This window comes from Hyperoodon ampullatus (genome assembly GCF_949752795.1).
Source record: "Hyperoodon ampullatus genome assembly, chromosome: 1".
In the NCBI taxonomy this organism is placed as follows: Eukaryota; Metazoa; Chordata; class Mammalia; order Artiodactyla; family Ziphiidae; genus Hyperoodon; species Hyperoodon ampullatus.
This window is the reverse complement of record NC_136914.1, coordinates 80,012,615-80,034,363: the sequence shown is the minus strand read 5'-3', so window position 1 is coordinate 80,034,363 and position 21,749 is coordinate 80,012,615. Positions and strand designations below refer to the sequence as shown.

At 35.6% G+C, this 21,749-nt stretch overlaps 1 protein-coding gene across 1 annotated transcript in view; it reads left to right on the top strand.

The window, feature by feature from the left end:
- Positions 1–21,749, top strand: part of ARAP2 (ArfGAP with RhoGAP domain, ankyrin repeat and PH domain 2) — a gene marked incomplete at both ends in the record, with an annotated part of 192,262 nt that overhangs the window by 148,693 nt on the left and 21,820 nt on the right. The window contains 3 exons of the mRNA XM_079704429.1: positions 575–714; positions 10,831–10,913; positions 12,018–12,053. Coding sequence (XP_079560555.1) covers positions 575–714; positions 10,831–10,913; positions 12,018–12,053 — 259 coding nt within the window. The remainder of the gene's footprint in view (positions 1–574; positions 715–10,830; positions 10,914–12,017; positions 12,054–21,749) is intronic.

Genomic DNA, 21,749 nt, shown 5'->3' with positions numbered 1-21,749 from the left:
TACCTGTGTATTTTGCATTGTTTATATGAGTGCTATTCAAAGAAATAAAATGCAAGCTGAGTATGTAATTTTAAATTGCCTAATAGCCACATTTTAAAATATATATATAAACATATATATAAAGAAATAGGTGAAATTAATTTTACTTGTATCTTCTATTTAAACTCACATATCCAAAATAGTATTATTTCAACATGTAATCAGTGTTATAAAATTGTGATATATTTATTTTTTGGTACTAATCTTCAAAATATGGTATATATTTTATACTCATAGCACATCACAGTTGAGACTAACCATGTTTCAGATGCTCATTAGCCAGTAGTTAATTGGACAGCATGGGCAGGCCTATGTATTATAAATAGATATAAATAGATCTGGTTACTGGATCTATGACTTATCCAACACTCCCCTGACACAAGGTGTTCCCAGAAATTAACTAGAGGCTTCTTAATGGTAGGAAACAAGTTATTACTTTATATCATCAAAACTGAAAATACAAAAATGTTTTATATTCTATTCCAAATAAATGAAAATGTACCCAACTTACAAAAGTAAATGTTGTACTTTACAGAGAGGAAGGCCCTGGAAAGTATCAAAGAGGGAGTCTTGAAAATCAAAGAAGAACCATGTAAAATACTCTCTGGAAATAAGTTTCAAGACCGGTATTTTGTTTTACGAGATGGGTATCTCTTTCTTTACAAGGATATGAAGGTATTTAATATATGTAGTATTTGAATACATATATAGTTTTCTGTGAGTGTTAACATTCTTATTTCATGCCTCTCAGCCCTCTCTCTTGGAAGTCAAGGCCTCTAGTAAATAAAATGTACAGTAAGCTGATGATTACTTTCAGCCTCTGGGGTATGACATTAATGCAACTAGTAACACAGTAAAGAACTCCATATACGGCCTTTCTGAGCACCTCATATTTTTTAGGGCAGAGATTGACTTAAGTTCTAAAGAAAAGTCTAATACGTGTTACATAAACTAGCATATAAATCAGCATCTCAGTCAATAAAATAAAGAGAATGTGTCATGCCTTAAGGCAAAAGTGGATTGAGTTTAGCAAATGGAAATTAATAAAATGTAGAATAAAAAGGCAAAACCCAAATGCTAAATCTGATTAAAAATTAAATCTGATTAATATATTTCCTATACTCTTGAATGAATTAACTCATAATATTGTATTTATTAATTGAATCTTACTGATGTATCCCAATATGTTTGAATTCCCTAACAGCTTTTATTAATGAATTGAGGAATGGAGAGAGGACTTAGAGATGAAAAAGAGGGAGTAGGTATAAGAATATCGAACTTAGCATCAGAAAACCTCAAAACCGCCAAGTTGGTTGTGTGAATAAGAATCTTAAACTGTCATCCTCAATTTCTATATCTGTAATATGATGATGATAGTATGAGTCCTGCATGCCAGATTGTTGTAATGCTTAAATAAGAATATATATAAAAGTTCCTTTTCAACTGTGAAACATATATATATATATATATATATATATATATATATATATATATATATGTATATTAGCATGCTCATCAAAACAGCCCACTAAGAATATGAAGAGGGAAGTTCCCTTCTGAGAAAAATATATTCATAGTACATATATCTGAAAAGGGACTCATTTGCACAATATAAAGAACTCCTCCAAATCAACAATAAAAAGACAACCCAGTAAAAATTGGGGCAAAGTATTGGACAGACATTACAGGAAGGAAGACATAGGAATGGCCAATAAGTGGTTGAACCAAAAGTGCTCAGCATCATTAGTTATCAGGGAAAATGCAAATTAAAACCACAAGATATACCATTAGTAAAACTAAAATCATAAGAGTGACAACATCTAATGTTGACAAGGACGTTGATTAACTAAAACCCTCATCAATAACTGGTGGAAGGGTAAAATCACACAATTACTATTAGAACTTTTCTGGCAGTTTTTAAAATTAAGTTATTCATACATCTACCCCATGATTCAGCAACTCTATTCCCAGGTATTATATCCACTAAAGCACTTGTTCAAGAATATTCATAAGCAGCTTTATTTATAAAAACTAAAACCTTTAAACATTCTAAATGCCCATCAATAGGAGAATGATATATTCAGACAATGGAATAATATTCAGCAATAAAAATGAATGAATGCAACCACATGGGTGAATGTTCAAATCCTTGCTGAGCAAAAAAGTTTGACCCAAAATAGTACCATATGAGTCTGTCTATAAAAGGTCTAAGAAGAGGCAAAATCATTTATGGTGATGGGAGTCAGAAAGTGTTTGCCTGTGGTGTGGAGAAGGTTTGCTACTGAAGCAAGGAGATAGGGTCATTAGGGTACTTTCTAGGATAACAGAAATAAATGTTCTCTCTCCAGTTTTGGGTGGTGGTTACATGGGTATATACAGTAACATTTCTACTTCCTTGAGATTCGAGCAATATCCAAGCAATTCTTTTAAATGTGGAATGACAGCAGGACCTAAAGATACTTTTTACCATTGAATTCTAATATTCGCTTGAGTAAGCATTGCTTGCATATTTCAAGTGTGTGACGCTTCACTATGTTGTGTTTTGGAGATCTATAAAGAAGGACCAGACTAGTAACATCTATTATTTAATACTGTATTGTTATGAAGGAAGAATTATTAAGCAGCTTTCCAAAGTTCTATAGCCCCATTTAGTTGTGGCTTCTACTGAGCTCTCCACACACTGACCACTGTCCTGAATGTTCCTCCAGCAGGGAAGCCTCCAGGTGGGCATAAATAAATTTTAGTAGCATCCTACTTTGTGTATCCATTTCATGTTCATGTTCTTCAAGAACAGTGGAATGTCCAGGCAGGGAGCTAACAAAACAGCACTGAATTCCGCAGCCCTTATCCCTCTCTTCAGAGGGCTGTATTATATACTGGAAGTCACACTTTGTTACTCCATCTGATAAACCTAGCAGGGAATCTGTGTGGGTATCAAACGATTGTTATCATTTATTATCATTTTATATCATTCTTCACTTTTTTCAGTGCAGGAAGGGTGGAGTTTGCAGAAATAAGGCATTTAAGAATTTGGAATTATGTGAGCCAAACACATCAGATTTTAAGGTTCATGAACTGTAGGTTTATGTTCATGAAAGGAAATGCTAAACTTCACAGCTGATTATTCTAGCCATCTAGAACTCAATCTGATTGAATTTTGTTTGGTTTTCTTCAATGCATCACCCACCTTGATCTTCATTAGACTCATTTCCTTCATCCTTGTCCTTCCATTTACATGTTGGTTAATTGTCACTTGTGTAGTTGGATATCTGCTTATGGTATTTTAAAATCATCGTGAACTTTTTAGTCCCATTAAGGAACCTACGCTTACATTGTGTAGCAACAGAAGGTTGCTAGAAACAACTAGTAGCAATAGAAGTGCAGTCATAATGGTCCCAACTAACATTCAACCCATTAATCCATAAAAAGTAGAGTTCTATACATTTCGCTTTGATTATTGCACTTTATCTTTACAATAATCCTATGAAACTAGTGCTATAGTTATTCCCCCTTGACAGATGAAGAAATGTAGTGTACCAAGATATTACATAACTTGCCCAAGATCACTTAGCCTATAAGAGATACAGTCAGAATTCATTCCCAGATGTCTATTTCCAAAGGCTTTATGCAGGGACTTACTAAAGAAATGATAATTTGTATTATTTTGGCTTGGTGTTATTGCTGATGGAATTTTATTTAAAGAGGATAAGTTTTTTTCATTTTAATAGTACCAAATATTTTCAAATATGACACTTTACACAATTCAGGTTTCTTATAATGTTTTTCCCCAAGCTGATGTAAATTTTAAAACCTGCCACAAGGAAGCCTGTTCATGGAGAAATTATTTTTTTAAGATGAAATGATTTCATAATTGAGCTAAAGAATCTCATCCCTTAACAGAATGTTTTTAAGAATTTGTATCTTTTTGAAAGGATCATCCTGCTTAATCTAAAATGGAACAGGATAGAAAGCCCAGAGATTAAACCCACGCACATATGGTCACCTTATCTTTGATAAAGGAGGCAGGAATGTACAGTGGAGAAAGGACAGCCTCTTCAATAAGTGGTGCTGGGAAAACTGGACAGGTACAGGTAAAAGTATGAGATTACAACACTCCCTAACACCATACACAAAAATAAGCTCAAAATGGATTAAACACCTAAATGTAAGGCCAGAAACTATCAAACTCTTAGAGGAAAAAATAGGCAGAGCACTCTATGACATAAATCACAGCAAGATCCTTTCTGACCCACCTCCTAGAGAAATGGAAATAAAAATAAACAAATGGGACCTAATGAAACTTCAAAGCTTTTGCACAGCAAAGGAAACCATAAACAAGACATAAAGACAACCCTCAGAATGGGAGAAAATATTTGCAAATAAAGCAACTGACAAAGGATTAACCTCCAAAATTTATAAGCAGCTCATGCAGCTCAATAACAAAAAAACAAACAACCCAATTCAAAAATGGTCAGAAAACCTAAATAGACATTTCTCCAAAGAAGATATACAGACTGCCAACAAACACATGAAAGAATGCTCAACATCATTATTCATTAGAGAAATGCAAATCAAAACTACAATGAGGTATCATCTCACACCAGTCAGAATGGCCATCATCAAAAACTCTAGAAACAATAAATGCTGGAAAGGGTGTGGTGAAAAGGGAACCCTCTTGCACTGCTGGTGGGAATGTGAATTGTTACAGCCACTATGGAGAAAGGTATGGAGGTCCTTAAAAACTACAAATAGAACTACCATATGACCCAGCAGTCCCACTACTGGGCATATACCCTGAGAAAACCATAATTCAAAAAGAGTCATGTACCAAAATGTTCATTGCAGCTCTATTTACAATAGCCCGGAGATGGAAACAACCTAAGTGTCCATCATCGGATGAATGGATAAAGAAGATGTGGCACATATATACAATGGAATATTACTCAGCCATAAAAAGAAACGAAATTGAGCTATTTGTAATGAGGTGGATAGACCTAGAGTCTGTCATACAGAGTGAAGTAAGAAAGAGAAAGACAAATACCGTATGCTAACACATATATATGGACTTTAAGAAAAAAAAAAAAAGTCATGAAGAACCTAGGGGTAAAACAGGAATAAAGACACAGACCTACTAGAGAATGGACTTGAGGATATGGGGAGGGGGAAGGGTAAGCTCTGACAAAGTGAGAGAGGCATGGACATATATACAGTACCAAATGTAAGGTAGATAGCTAGTGGGAAGCAGCCGCATAGCACAGGGAGATCAGCTTGGTGCTTTGTGACCGCCTGGAGGGGTGGGATAGGGAGGGCTGGGATAGGGAGGGCTGGAGGGAGGGAGACGCAAGAGGGAAGGGATATGGGAACAGATGTATATGTATAACTGATTCACTTTGTTATAAAGCAGAAACTAACACACCACTGTGAAGCAATTATACTCCAATAAAGTTGTAAAAAAATAAATAAATAAAATAAAATAAAATAATTCATACAAACTGGTAGACAGTAATAGTATCGAGAGCTTGCCTGAAAGACAGTGTCCTTTTTTTTTGACATTTAAAAATTTTTCCCGTTTATTGAAGTATAATTGACAAAAATTGTATTTATTTGTTATACAACGTGATGCTTTTGATATACCTATACATTATGACATGACTACCACAATCTAAGCTAAGTAACATATTCATTACCTCACATAGTTTTGTGTGTGTGTGCACTTGTGGTGAGAACATTTAAGATCTACTCTCTTAGGAAGTTTCAAGTATACAATACCGTACTGTTAACTGTAGTCACCATGCTGTACTTTAGGTTTACAGGACCTATTCATTTTGCATAACTGAAACTTAGTACCCTTTGATCAACACCTTCCCATTTCCCCCCACTCTCAGCCCCTGGAAACCACCATTCTACTCTCTGCTTCTATGTGAGTTTGACTTTTTTAGATTCTGCATATAAGTGAGATCATATAGTGTTTGTCAGAAAGATAGTGTTCTTTAAAGACAATGAAGACATTTTATTTTTGTCACAGTGACCTCAGGTTATGGAATTATAGTCTAAGTGTATGAAAGTTGTATTTATGCATCTGTCAGAATCAATTAATGCAACTGATATTTTAATTTGCACATTAAGGCAAGCAGATGAGAGACTTATGGTTTTCCTTTAAACTCAAACTACTGTTATTTTCAACACATGGTGTTATTTTGCTGGTTATTTCTTCATGTTGCTGGTCTTTCCCTTTTAATATTGATGGTCAAGTCACTGGCAATTTTTGCTTTTCAAATTATTTTACAGTAAATAATCAATAGTAAAAATCTCCTAGCTTATTTGAATAAAGATTTGGCTCTGGTTTGACAGTTGCCCTTAATATATGTGTGCTTGTACATATTTAGAAAATGATTTACTGAGAAGGGAGTAGAAATTACAAATTGAAAAGTGTTTTTAAAGAGACTATGTGTTAATTAGAGAGAATTTATGAATGCTCATTAACAACAAATTAGGGTAATACAGAGGGGAAGATATATTTTGTTTTGAGAGTTTTCCCTGCACAGAAAATGTTAATTAAAATGTTTTCAGACTTGATTTACATAAAAGGTGAGAAGTTTCAATGAATATTATCATTACACTGATAATGGTGTGAAAAAAGCAAATGGGGAGGGAGTGGTCATTAAAAGTTGCATGCACTAATAAGCAAACTCTTCTTAGTAACAAGAATAATTTTTTAAGCACACTAATTTAATTGGCTCCGTTAAAAATTTCACTTTGAAATATACTGCTGTAGCAACATACTATACACTTCTTAACACGTCAACTTTTTGAAGAAATACTCCAGAAAGTACACATACCAAAAGAGTTGTAATAAACCAACAGTAAAGTTAGAATGCCAGAAGAGATTTCTTTTAATAGAACTTTGCATTAGGATCCTTACAGTTCCTATTTATGCTTATTCAGTTTAAAGATTGAAACTAAAAAGGGTTTCTTTCCACCTTGGCTGAACTCATCTTAAATTATGGCATCTTTGTTCTCTTTGGACAGGATAGAATCAAAGTCATGAGCTGGCATGTCCAGAGTAGCTTGGGAATCAGTTGTATTACTTCAGGCTCTCCATCTATTGCCAACAGTATTTCAAAATATAGGCAGTCCTGGGCTTATCAATGCCGTGTATAAATAAGACTACTTAGATCAGGCACAGTGCTTCTCATTCTTAAATATGCAGGTCCCCTCTACCTGTACTACTGGAATTGCAACCTCTCACCCGACCCTGCTGCTGCCTCCGTTGGGACTAGCAGTCTAAGCTTTGAGGAGGGACATTAACCACAGTTGTAATCCGATTGAACCTCTGACAAAGGTATCCAGGAGTCTGTGCTACTATATACACTCCTACGTTCTCCTCTCCTTGACTCTTTCCTATATGGAAAACTTACTGCATTACAAAGCTACCTCACTGTTCCATATCAGACTTCAAGTGTTATTCCTTAACATTCAGTAAAGTAGCAAGCTAAAAAATCAATACCCCAAAACCAAACACATAAACTACCAGAAAATGACCTTAAGAAGAAGAGGCTTACATGAAGAAAACTACAGAACTGCACTGATAGAGATGAAAGAAAATTAATGTACAATCTACTAATATTGATCTATGGACTCCCCTGTTGGTGCAGTGGTTAAAAATCTGCCTGCCAACACAGGGGACACGGGTTCGAGCCCTGGTCCGGGAAGATCCCACATGCCGCGGAGCAACTAAGCCTGTGCGCCACAACTACTGAGCCTGCACGCTAGAGCCCTCAAGCCACAACTACTGGGCCAATGTGCCACAACTACTGAAGCCTGCCTGCCTAGAGCCCGTGCTCTGCAACAAGAGAAACCACCGCAGTGAGAAGCCTGTGCACAGCAACGAGAGTAGCCCCCGCTCACCGCAACTAGAGAAAGACCACGGCCAGCGACGAAAACCCAACGCAGCCAAAAGATAAATTTATATATAAAAAACACAAAAAAACACAAAGTCTACTAATATTGATCTATAGGTTTAATGTAATTCTTTTCAAAATCGCAAAGGGAATTATTTTTAGAACTTGGAAAAAATGATTTGATAACTCACCTCAAAGGGTAAACAGATAAGAGTATTTGCAAACATTTTGGGGGACATAAAAAGTAAAATAATTGTCAAGTATTTCCCATCCAACTATTTATTCATACAGTAAAACTAAAATAAGTTAGATAATATCCTGGCATAAAAATGAACAGAGATAGCGTTGGTAACATAAAGTAGGTAAAAGATGTAACTTTTTATCATAATTTATTTTTGATAAATATGCCGTCATAAATGCATGTCTAAAGAAAGATTTGTTTAAAAAATAGGGCTGGGATAATTGTTAACAAAAGTTTTTCAACTTAAATTCTCATCTGTACTGTATGTGAAATATATATTCCAGATGGATAAAAGAATATAACTTTTAAAATAGCAACCATTCAAGCTGCATGACCAAGTAATTGAGTATCAGCTATCTGGGAACCCTTTAAACTTGAAGCAATAGCTAAGAGAGTTCAAAAGGAAAGATCACTATATTTGACTTTATAAAAATAATAAAAGTAAACAGTGAGCAATTTGGGTAGACAATTTCATTTAAAAAGATAAGGCAGTTGCCTATTTGCTATATAAAGAACTAATGTCAATAAGTAAATAAGTAAATTTTTGACCAAATCAAAACTGAAAATCGCTATTGAATACAGGAATATGTGTTTAACTGTAAGTAAATGTACCCTATCAATTTTGCCAAAATCTTAATCCTGTTCCTAGCCTTTGATCCAGTGATTCCATTTCAAGAAATATTGCCATACAGGGAAAAAAATCCAAAATATTTTTTAAATTATGTACCATGATAATAATAGCAAAATTATTGATAAGGGTGACTAGGAGTAAATTCACCATGTAAATTCCAGGCCTTATCACAACAACCACACAAAACACTGGTCACCAAAGCATGATTCCTGATCTTCCTGCTTGCTTTTTTCTCTACATTTCCTCTGTATATTCTCCTAACCCGTTTTCTCTGTGGAAACAAATTTTTAATTTTATAAACATATTTTCCACCCTTTTCATCTTTGACCGCTTTCACAAAGAAAAGACTTTATAGTAATAGTTTAACAATTATAGAACTTAGGATTTATTTGAGCTACATATTTGCTAAATGGGCTTTTGTGCATTGTCCTAGAGTTCTAACAAGTTGTCTATCTTTCTATTTTTATGAAGCAATGTGCTCTAAATTTGTAATACTAATAATTGTAATTTGCTGTGCACTCAGTATATGGCCAGTTATTGGACTAAACCCTTTAAAGGCACTTTTCTTGTTTACTCTCTACAATAACCCTTCACAGTAACACTTTACTTTCTCATTTAATCTCCATAATAACCATGTGAGGTAGTCAATGTGTTTATTATCCCCGTTTACAAACAAGAAATGAGAGCAGAGAGCAGTAATGTGAGGTCATGAGCTGGTAAGTAGCAAGCCAGATTTGCACCCAGGTCTCTGGTTATAACTGCCATCTGCCTACCAGATTGAAAAAAAGAGACCTCCTTGAAAATCTTTAGGATGTGGGGAAAGCTTGTTTTAATTATTATTTCCATGGCTATTATCTTTATAAAATCTATTGCAGCCTATCCAGGAATAAATAATAAAATGTGTATGGTTTGATATTAAAATTTTAAATTAGAGTATACTTAAGTTTTGCCTCCGTCAGATAACTTTCCTAATGGTTCAAGGATTTAAATTTTTTTAATATTAATCAGGTAAATATGTTGGGATGTATATGGAGAATATATAATTGATCTAGGGCAAATGTAAATTTTTGTATAGTCTACTTTCATGATTAGTGAAAATTTTCATTAATAGGGATATTTGACATAGTTCAGTCTAGCCCTATATAGTTTTGTAGTTCTGAAATCCAAAAAGTACAGAAAATCATAACTCATTTGGTGGAAAAATCTGATCTAAACCAACATGAAGATATTTTAGTCCATTCAGGCTGCTATAACAAAGTGCCATAGACTGGGTGGCTTATAAATAACAGAAGTTGATTTCTCACACTTCCAGAGGCTAGGAGTCTGAGATCAGGGTGCCAGTGTGGTCAGGTTCTAGTGAAGATCTTCTTCCGAATTGTACTGCCTACTTCTCCTCATATCCTCACATGGCAGAAAGAGGGCAAGCTAGCTTTCTGGCCTCTTTTAAAAGGGCACTAATCCTATTCATGAGGGCTCCAATCTCATGACCTAATTACTGCCCAAAGCTACTACCTCCAAATACCTTCACATTGGGGATTATATTTCAATTTGGAGGAATTCAGTCCATAACAATATTTATGACCTTCACTTATAAACACTGTATGAAATGTCATGCATTTTTGTAGAGAAATATGAATATATATGAATATAGGGTGCTGCCTCAGACAACACTGGTGGTATCATGGAATTACAAAATATATTGCACATGTATTTTTTAAATATGAAAAATTGAAAAATTATCAGTTCTCATATACATCTGGTCCCAAGTGTTTTGAATAAGGAATTATTGTATGTGTGTGTTTGTATATATACACACATATGCAATCATACATATGTATCCAGATTTATTTAAATTTATAACATTGTAATCAAAACAATCTTCATTTACTAAAAATTTGGTATTACATTCTTGAAACATTGGAGAAACTAAACATTCTAAACTAGATTCTTAATACTTAAGGAAAATAGGATACTGATAAAATCTGTTTAATTACAAATTACCTTGTTTTCCTTTACAGAGTAGTAAACCTGACAAAATGTTTTCTCTCAGTTCAATGAAGTTTTATCTTGGAGTAAAAAAGAAGATGAAGCCTCCAACAAGGTAAACTTGGAAGGGAAGAGTTGTTGAAAAAGTTACAGGAAAGTATGTCTGTCCAAGGACTTAGGGATCAGTGGTATTAGTCCAACTTGTTATAAGTTAAGCTTTAGAAAGATTCCTTAAGTTGCCACAGACATGTAGCAGGGGACCTATGGCAGATCAAGGGAACCTGTGTGGGTGGATAAGGAGGGATGATGATGTTCTCGCTCAAGTCAAGCTCCTGGGTGATTGCATCTCCTCTGTGTAGAACAAGAAATCCCCAGAAGGCCCTGTCTACTGGGAAGCACATGGGTTTCTCCACATCACATTCCTTGCTCAGTCACAGCCTAGCAATGTAAGGAATGTTCCAAACAAGTCTACCCCAAGGAAGACAAATGCTGCCCTCCAGCCTCCATGGCTTTTACATCATCTTGGTCCCGGCTCTATAATTTGAGCCCTTCGTTTTGCTGAGTTTGGTAATAAACCCACAGCACACAGATGGTTGAGAGGATGTGGACCCTTCTTAAATATTATGTTTCTCATTATCACTTGAATCAACCAAACATTCGAGTTATACCACACTTTCTCATCACAGATTACTTTGATTAGCTAATTAATGTTTGCACTAATACTTTTAATATCATGAAATATCATTTCAATGAACTGCATATGATTCAGATTCTATCACTGAAAATGTCCTCACTTTTGCCTCTGTGCTTAATTTCTAAGCCCAGCACATATATATGTGTTGTGACTGGCACATTCTTTAAAATTTCTCACAGTATCAATAAGTAAATATATATATTATCTTATTTTGGCCATTTTCCTAGACATCTGTCCTTACTCAGCCCCGAATATCCTGTGAGAGATTTCCCCACTGCCGCATAACATCACAACACCCTTTCCCCCTGTGTCCTTCAGTGTATTTAAATTTGTAGCCAAATCCCTCAACATCTATCATTTACCTCTAGATAAATCATACCCAATGAATCATCACTTGTGGGTATCAATTCTGTTATGCATACCCACCATTAAATATTACCTCCTTAACATCTAATCCTGTGTATTATCTTGTAAAATGAATCATTTTTAATATGTATGCATGTGTTTTTTTCCTATGCGATGCAGTTGGGGATTGACGGCATATTCTGAAAAACATCTCTGGTAAGTTAACAGCCAGCAGGTTTTGGATTTGATATAGTGATGATACACGATTAGTAAACAAATAACGATATTATTTGGCAGATAGATCTAGAGACAGGAAATGTTTCTTCTAAGTGAAGTTAAAATCTTTTCTAAATACTTTGAGCCTAAGAAGAGGAAAGTAGGTTTGCTTCAGGGTTTAGGTCTATTTCAGTCACATGTATCCTATTTGCCACTGCCTCTAAAGAGAAGCTACACATGATTTCTTCCTACTTATGTAAATGCAGAATCTCTGGTTTTATGGGATAAGCAGGCATAACCCAGTTTTAAATAAAGGATAATAAGTCACCAAAACTCAGAGTAAAAAAAAAAAAATCTTAGTTTCAAACCTGTTCTTTCCATAGAAGTATTTTTTCCCATTGATGTCACCAGGATCTAGCCACTCTCCATAGAGATTGGACTAGATGTCACCTTCTCCCTTACCAACCTATGTCTAATCAATCCCTAAGCCATACCACACCTGCCTCTTAATTATCTCTCTGATCTGCCCTCTATCCTTAAAGCCTTAATTCATCTGCCTGGATTATTCCAGGAGTCCTAAGTGCTCTTCATGCCTCTGGCTTTGCTTTTGGTTTCTGGTACATTCTCCACCCAACACCAAAGAGATTTTCTAAAATGTATCATGTTTCTTTTCTGCTTTAAAACTCTTCTGTGAATCCTAAACCTACAGGATAAAGTACAGGAGTGCTGGCACAGCACACAAGTCCCTTTAACATGAAGCTCCATCAACTGCATCTCCAACGACTTTCCCTCTTTTACTTAATGATAAAATAAAATCTATCTTAATTCATCATACATGCCTTGCTGCTTCATGTCATATATTTAATATATGGGGTCCCTTTATTGAACCTTCTTCCATAGTATGTGCTCCTCCTTCCCTCATCACTTTTATCTTCTTCCTGCTGATGTGGCAAACTCAGCTGTCATTTATTATTCAAACCATAGCTACAATGCTACAAAAGTCTTATCAGATAACTCTCCCCTCTAATCATAGTTTATTTCTTCTTTGCAACTACAGTATTTTGTGCACATGGATGCAAAATTTAAATGATTTGTAGAGGGAACAGTTTTCTTGGACATGGTAAAGGGAAGGGACACTGTCTTCATGACAATCAAATGAAAGAGGCAAGGATTATTTTTAGAAGTTTCATTCTAACATTCTTCCAAATTATAATACAGGAATATAAAAAAAATTACATTGAAATGTCCATTATGCCATTCTAATATCAGTTACAACATTTTCCTCTTATAGGAAACAACCTCACCTCATCCCCAACTGTGTTGTTTCTGTCTTTTGTTTTTTCTTTAAACATCATTATTGGAGTATAATTGCTTTACAATGGTGTGTTAGTTTCTGCTTTATAACAAAGTGAATCAGTTATACATATACATATGTCCCCATATATCTTCCGTCTTGTGACTCCCTACCTCCCACCCTCCCTCTCCCACGCCCCTTCTCCCACCCCTCTAGGTGGTCAAAAAGCACGGGGCTGATCTCCCTGTGCTATGCAGCTGCTTCCCACTAGATATCTATTTTACGTTTGGTAGTGTATATATGTCCATGCCACTCTCTCACTTTGTCCCAGCTTACCCATCCCACTCCCCGTATCCCCAAGTCCATTCTCTAGTACGTCTGTGTCTTTATTCCCATCTTGCCCCTAGGTTCTTCATGACCATTTTTTTTTTTTTAGATTCGATATATATGTGTTAGCATACGGTATTTGTTTTTCTCTTTCTGACTAACTTCACTCTGTATGACAGACTCTAGGTCCATCCACCTCACTACAGATAACTCAATTTCATTTCTTTTTATGGCTGAGTAATATTCCATTGTATATATGTACCACATCTTCTTTATTCACTTATCTGTTGATGGACACTTAGGTTGCTTCCATGTCCTGCCTATTGTAAAGAGAGCTGCAATGAACATTTTGGTACATGACTCTTTTTGAATTATGGTTTTCTCAGAGTATATGCCCAGTAGTGGGATTGCTGCATCGTATGGTAGTTCTATTTTTAGTTTTTTAAGGAACCTCCATACTGTTCTCCATAGTAGCTGTATGAATTTACATTCCCACCAACAATGCAAGAGGATTCCCTTTTCTCCACACCCTCTCCAGCATTTATTGTTTCTAGATTTTTTGATAATGGCCATTCTGACCCATGTGACATGATATCTCATTGTAGTTTTGATTTGCACTTCTCTAATGATTAATGATGTTTAGCAATCTTTCATGTGTTTGTTGGCAATCTGTATATATTCTTTGGAGAAATGCCTATATAGGTCTTCTGCCCATTGCTGGATTGGGTTGTTTCTTTTTTTTGATATTGAGCTGCATGAGCTGCTTGTAAATTTTGGAGATTAATCCTTTGTCAGTTGCTTCATTTGCAAATATTTGCTCCCATCCTGAGGGTTCTCTTCTCACCTTGTTTATGGTTTCCTTTGCTGTGCAAAAGCATTTAAGTTTCATTAGGTCCCATTTGTTTATGTTTGTTTTTATTTCCATTTCTCTACGAGGTGGGTCAAAAAGGATCTTGCTGTGATATATGTCATAGAGTGTTCTGCCTATGTTTTCCGCTGAGAGTTTGATAGTGTCCAGCCTTATGTTTAGGTCTCTAATCCATTTTGAGTTTATTTTTGTGTATGGTGTTAGGGAGTGTTCTAATTTCATTCTTTTACATGTAGCTATCCAGTTTTCCCAGCACCACTTATTGAAGAGGCTGTCTTTTCTCCAGTGTATATTCTTGCCTCCTTTATCAAAGATAAGGTGACCATATGTGCATGGGTTTATCTCTGAGCTCTCTATCCTGTTCCATTGATCTATATTTCTGTTTTTGTGCCAGTACCATATTGTCTTGATTACTGTAGCTTTGTAGTATAGTCTGAAGTCAGGGAGCCTGATTCCTCCAGCTCTGTTCTCAAGATTGCTATTGCTATTTGGGGTCTTTTGTGTTTCCATACAAATTGTTAAATTTTTTGTTCTAGTTCTGTGAAAAGTGCCAGTGGTAGTTTGATAGGGATTGCATTGAATCTGTAGATTGCTTTGGGTAGTATAATCATTTTCACAATGTTGATTCTTCCAAGCCAAAAACATGGTATATCTCTCCATCTATTTGTATCAACTTTAATTTCTTTCATCAGTGTCTTATAATTTTCTGCATACAGGTCTTTTGTCTCCCTGGATAGGTTTATTCCTAGATATTTTATTCTTTGTGTTGCATTGGTAAATGGGAGTGTTTTCTTAATTTCACTTTGAGATTTTTTATCATTAGTGTATAGGAATGCCAGAGATTTCTGTGCATTAATTTTGTATCCTGCTACTTTACCAAATTGATTGGTTAGCTCTAGTAGTTTTCTGGTAGCATCTTTAGGATTCTCTATGTATAGTATCATGTCATCTGCAAACAGTGACAGCTTTACTTCTTCTTTTCCGATTTGGATTCCTTTTATTTATTTTTCTTCTCTGATTGCTCCGGCTAGAAAACTATGTTGAATAATAGTGGTGAGAGTGGGCAACCTTGTCTTGTTCCTGATCTTAGTGGAATTGGTTTCAGTTTTTCACCATTGAGGACAATGTTGGCTGTGGGTTTGTCATATATGGCCTTCATTATGTTGAGGAAAGTTCCCTCTCTGCCAGCTTTCTGGAGGGTTTTTATCATAAATGGGTGTTGAATTTTGTCGAAAGTTTTCTCTGCATCTATTGAGATGATCATACAGTTTTTCTCATTCCATTTGTTAATATGATATATCACATTGATTGATTTGCATATATTGAAGAATCCTTGCATTCCTGGGATAAACCCCACTTGATCATGGTGTATGATCCTTTTAACGTGTTGTTGGATTCTGTTTCATACTATTTTGTTGAGGATTTTTGCATCTATGTTCATCAGTGATATTGGCCTGTAGTTTTCTTTTTTTATGAAGTCTTTGTCTGGTTTTGTTATCAGGGTGATGGTGGCCTCATAGAATGCGTTTGGGAGTGTTCCTCCCTCTGCTATATTTTGGAAGAGTTTGAGAAGGATAGGTTTTAGCTCTTCTCTAAATGTTTGATACAATTCACCTGTGAAGCCATCTGGTCCTGGGCTTTTTTTTGTTGGAAGATTTTTAATCACAGTTTCAATTTCAGTGCTTGTGATTAGTCTGTTTGTATTTTCTAGTTCTTCCTGGCTCAGTCTCAGAAGGTTGTGACTTTCTAAGAATATGTCCATTTCTTCCAGGCTGTCGATTTTATTGTCATATAGTTGCTTGTAGTAATCTCTCATGATCCTTTGTATTTCTGCAGTGTCAGTTGTTACGTCTCCTTTTTCATTTCTAATTCTATTGATTTGAGTCTTCTCCCTTTCTTTTTACATTATTACTTCCTATAATTTTTTTTATACAGCAAATTCTTATTAGTCATCAGTTGTATACACATCAGTGTATACATGTCAATCCCAATCGCCCAATTCATCACACCACCACCCCCATCCCCCCATGGCTTTTCCATACATTTCCCTGTGTGTCCATACGTTTGTTCTCTACATCTGTGTCTCTATTTCTGCCCTGCAAACTGGTTCATCTGTACCATTTTTCTAGGTTCCACATATATGCATTAATATATGATATTTGTTTTTCTCTTTCTGACTTACTTCATTCTGTGTGACACTCTCTAGATCCATCCACATCTCAACAAATGACCCAATTTTGTTCCTTTTTATGGCTGAGTAATATTCCATTGTATATATGTACCACATCTTCTTTATCCATTCGTCTGTCATTGGGCATTTAGGTTGCTTCCATGACCTGGCTATTGTAAATAGTGATGCAATGAACACAGGGGTGCATGTGTCTTTTTGAATTATGGTTTTCTCTGTGTATATGCCCAGTAGTGGGATTGCTGGATCATATGGTAATTCAATTTTTAGTTTTTTAAGGAACCTCCATACTGCTCTCCATAGTGGCTGTATCAATTTACATTCCCACCAACAGTGCAAGAGAGTTCCCTTTTCTCTACACCCTCTCCAGCATTTGTTGTTTGTACATTTTCTGATGGAGCCCATTCTAACTGGTGTGAGGTGATACCTAATTGCAGTTTTCATTTGCATTTCTCTGATAATTAGTGATGTTGAGCAGCTTTTCATGTGCTTCTTGGCCATCTGTATGTCTTCTTTGTAGAAGTGTCTATTTAGGTCTTCTGCCCATTTTTGGATTGGGTTGTTTTTTTAATATCAAACTGCATGAACTGTTTCTATATTTTGGAGATTAATCCTCTGTCCATTGATTCATTTGCAAATATTTTCTTCCATGCTGAGGGTTGTCTTTTCATCTTGTTTATGGTTTCCTTTGCTGTGCACAAGCTTTTAAGTTTCATTAGGTCCCATTTATTTATGTTTGTTTTTACTTCCATTATTCTAGGATGTGGATCAAAAAGACCTTGCTGTGATTTATGTCAGAGTGTTCTTCCTATGTTTTCCTCTGAGAACTTTATAGTGTCCACTCTTACATTTAGGTCTCTAATCCATTTTGAGTTTATTTTTGTGTATGGTGTTAGGGAGTGTTCTATTTTCATTCTTTTACATGTAGCTATCCAGTTTTCCTTGCACACTTATGAAGAGACTGTCTTTTCTCCATTGTGTATCCTTGCCTCCTTTGTCATAGATTAGTTGACCATAGGTGCGTGGGTTTACCTCTGGGCTTTCTATCTTGTTCCATTGATCTATGTTTCTGTTTTTGTGCCAGTACCATATTGTCTTGATTACTGTTGCTTTGTAGTATAATCTGAAGTCAGGGAGTCTGATTCCTCCAGCTCCATTTTTTTCCCTCAAGACTGCTTTGACTATTCTGGGTCTTTTATGTCTCCATACAAATTTTAAGATTTTTTGTTCTAATTATGTAAAAAATGCCATTGGTAATTTGATAGGGATTGTATTGAATCTGTATATTGCTTTGGGTAGTAGAGCCATTTTCACAGTATTCATTCTTCCAATACAAGAACATGGTATATCTCTCCATCTGCTGGTATCATCTTTAATTCTTTCATCAGTGTCTTATAATTTTGTGCATACAGATCTTTTGTCTCCCTGGGTAGGTTTATTCCTAGGTATTTTATTCTTTTTGTTTCAGTGGTAAATGGGAGTGTTTCCTTAACTTCTCTTTCAGATTTTTCATCATTAGTGTATAGGAATGCAAGAGATTTCTGTGCATTAATTTTGTATCCTGCTACTTTATGAAATACATTGATTAGCTGTAATAGTTTTCTGGTGGCATCTTTAGGATTCTCTATGTATAGTATCATGTCATTTGCAAACAGTGACAGTTCTACTTCTTCTTTTCCAATTTGTATTCCTTTTATTTCTTTTTCTTCTCTGATTGCCAAGGCTAGGACTTCCAAAACTATGTTGAAGAAGAGCGGAGACAGTGGACATCCTTATCTTGTTCCTGATCTTAGAGGAAATGCTTTCATTTTTTCACCATTGAGAATGATGGTTGCTGTGTGTTTGTTGTATATGGCCTTTATTATGTTGAGTTAGGTTCCCTCTGTGCCCACTTTCTGGAGAGTTTTTATCATAAATGGGTGGTGAACTTTGTCAAAAGCTTTTTCTGCATCTATTGAGATGATCATATGGTTTTTATTCTTCATTTGTTAATATGGTGTATCACATTGCCTGATTTGCGTATATTGAAGAATCCTTGCATCACTGGGATAAATCCCACTTGGTCATGGTGTATGATCCTTTTAATGTGTTGTTGGATTCTGTTTGCTAGTATTTTGTTGAGGATTTTTGCATCTATATTCATCAGTGACATTGGTCTGTAATTTTATTTTTTTCTAATATCTTTGTCTAGTTTTGGTATCAGGGTGATGGTGGCCTCATAGAATGAGTTTGGGAGTGTTCCTTCCTCTGCAGTTTTTTGGAAGAGTTTGAGAAGGATGGCTGTTATCTCTTCTCTAAATATTTGATAGAATTCTCCTGTGAAGCCATCTGGTCCTGGGCTTTTGTTTGTTGGAAGATTTTTAATCACAGTTTCAATTTCATTACTTGTGATATGTCTGTTCATATTTTCTATTTCTTCCTGGTTCAGTCTTGGAAGGTTATACCTTTCTAAGAATTTGTCCATTTCTTCCAGGTTATCCATTTTATTGGCATAGAGTTGCTTGCAGTAGTCTCTTGCGATACTTTGTATTTCTGCAGTGTCTTTTGTAACTTCTCCTTTTTCATTTCTAATTTTATTGATTTGAGTCCTCTCCCTCTTTTTCTTGAAGAGTCTGGCTAATGGCTTATTAATTTTATTTATCTTCTCAAAGAACCAGCTTTTAGTTTTCTTGATCCTTGCTATTCTTTTCTTCATTTCTATTTCATTTATTTCTGCTCTGATATTTATGATTTCTTTCCTCTTCTAACTTTGGGTTTTGTTTGTTCTTTCTCTAGTTCCTTTAGGTGTAAGGTTAGGTTATTTATTTGAGATTTTTCTTGTTTCTTGATGTAGTCTTGTATAGCTATAAAATTCCCTGTTAGAACTGCTTTTGCTGCATTCCATATGCTTTGGGTTGTCATGTTTTCATTGTCCTTTGTCTCTAGCTATTTTTTGATTACCTTTTTGATTTCTTCAGCGATCTCTTTGTTATTTAGTAACATAGTGTTTAGCCTCCATGTGTTTCTGTTTTTTGTTTTTTCCCCTGTAATTCATTTCTAATCTCATAGCATTGTGGTCAGAAAAGATGCTTGATATGATTTCAATTTTCTTAAATTTACTAAGGCTTGATTTCTGACCCATGATGTGATCTATCCTGGAGAATGTTCCATGTGCACTTGAGATGAAAGTGTAATCTGCTACTTTTGGGTGGAATGTCCTATAAATATCAATTAAAGCTATCTGGTGTCTTGCATCATTTAAAGCTTCTCTTTCCTTATTTATTTTCATTTTGGATGGTATATTCATTGGTGTAAATGAGGTGTTAAAATCCCCCAAAATTATTCTGTTACTGTTGATTTCCTATTTTACAGCTGTTAGCAGTTGCCTTATGTATTGAGGTGTGCCTATGTTGGATGCATACATATTTATAATTGTTATATCTTCTTTGATTGATTCCTTGATCATTATGTATTGTCCTTCCTTGTGTCTTGTAACATTCTTTATTTTAAAGTCTATTTTATCTGATATGAGTATTGTTATTCCAGCTTTCTTTTGATTTCCATTTGCATGGAATATCTTCTTTCATCCCCTCACTTTCACCCTGTATGTGTCCCTAGGTCTGAAGTGGGACTCTTGTAGACAGCATATAGATGGGTCTTGTTTTTGTATCCATTCAGCTAGCCTGTGTCTTTTAGTTGGAGCATTTAATCCATTCATGTTTAAGGTAATTATCGATATGTATGTTCCTATTACTGTTTTCTTAATTGTTTAGGGTGTGTTTTTATAGGTCCTTTCCTTCTCTTCTGTTTTCCACTTAGAGAAGTCCCTTTGCCATTTGTTGTAGAGCTGGTTTGGTGGTACTGAATTCTCTCAGCTTTTGCTTGTCTGTAAAACTTTTACTTTCTCCATGGAATCTGAGTGAGATCCTTGCTGGGTAGAGTAATCTTGGTTGTACATTCTTCCCTTTCATCACTTTAAGTATATCATGCCATTCCCTTCTGGCTTGTAGAGTTTCTGCTGAGAAATCAGCTGTTAACCTTATGGGAGTTCACTTGTATGTTATTTTTCATTTTTCCCTTGCTGCTTTCAATAATTTTTCTTTATCTTTAATTTTTGCCAATTTGATTACTATGTGTCTCGGCATGTTTCTCCTTGGGTTTATCCTGTATGGGACTCACTGTGCTTCCTGGACTTGAGTGGCTATTCCCTTTCCCATGTAAGGGAAGGTTTTGACTATAATCTCTTCAAATATTTTCTCGGGTTCTTTCTCTCGCTCTTCTCCTTCTCGGACCCCTATAGTGCGAATGTTGTTCTGTTTAATGTTGTTCCAGAGGTGTTTTAGGCTGTCTTCATTTCTTTTCATTCTTTTTTCTTTATTCTGTTCTGCAGCAGTGAATTCCACCATTCTGTCTTCCACGTCACTTATCCATTCTTCTGCCTCAGTTATTCTGCTATTGAATCCTTCTAGTGTAGTTTTCATTTCAGTTATTGTATTGTTCATCTCTATTTTTTTGTTCTTTAATTCTTCTAGGTCTTTGTTAAACATTTCTTGCATCTTCTCGATCTTTGCCTCCATTTTTTTCCCAAGGTCTTGGTCATCTTCACTATCATTATTCTGAATTCTTTTTGTGGAAGGTTGCCTATCTCCACTTCATTTAGTTGTTTTTCTCGGGTTTTATCTTATTTCTTCATCTGGTACATAGACCTCTGCCTTTTCATCTTGTCTATCTTTCTGTGAATGTGGTTTTTGTTCCACAGGCTGCAGGACTGTAGTTCTTCTTGCTTCTGCTGTCTGCCCTCTGGTGGATGAAGCTATCTAAGAGGCTTGTGCAGGTTTCCTGATGGGAGGGACTGCTGGTGGGTAGAGCTGGTTGTTGCTTTGGTGGGCAGAGCTCAGTAAAACTTTAATCCACTTGACTGCTGATCGGTGTGGCTGGGTTCCCTCCCTGTTGGTTGTTTGGCCTGAGGCAATGCAACACTGAAGCCTACCTGTGCTCTATGGTGTGGCTAATGGCAGACTCTGGGAGGGCTCACGCCAA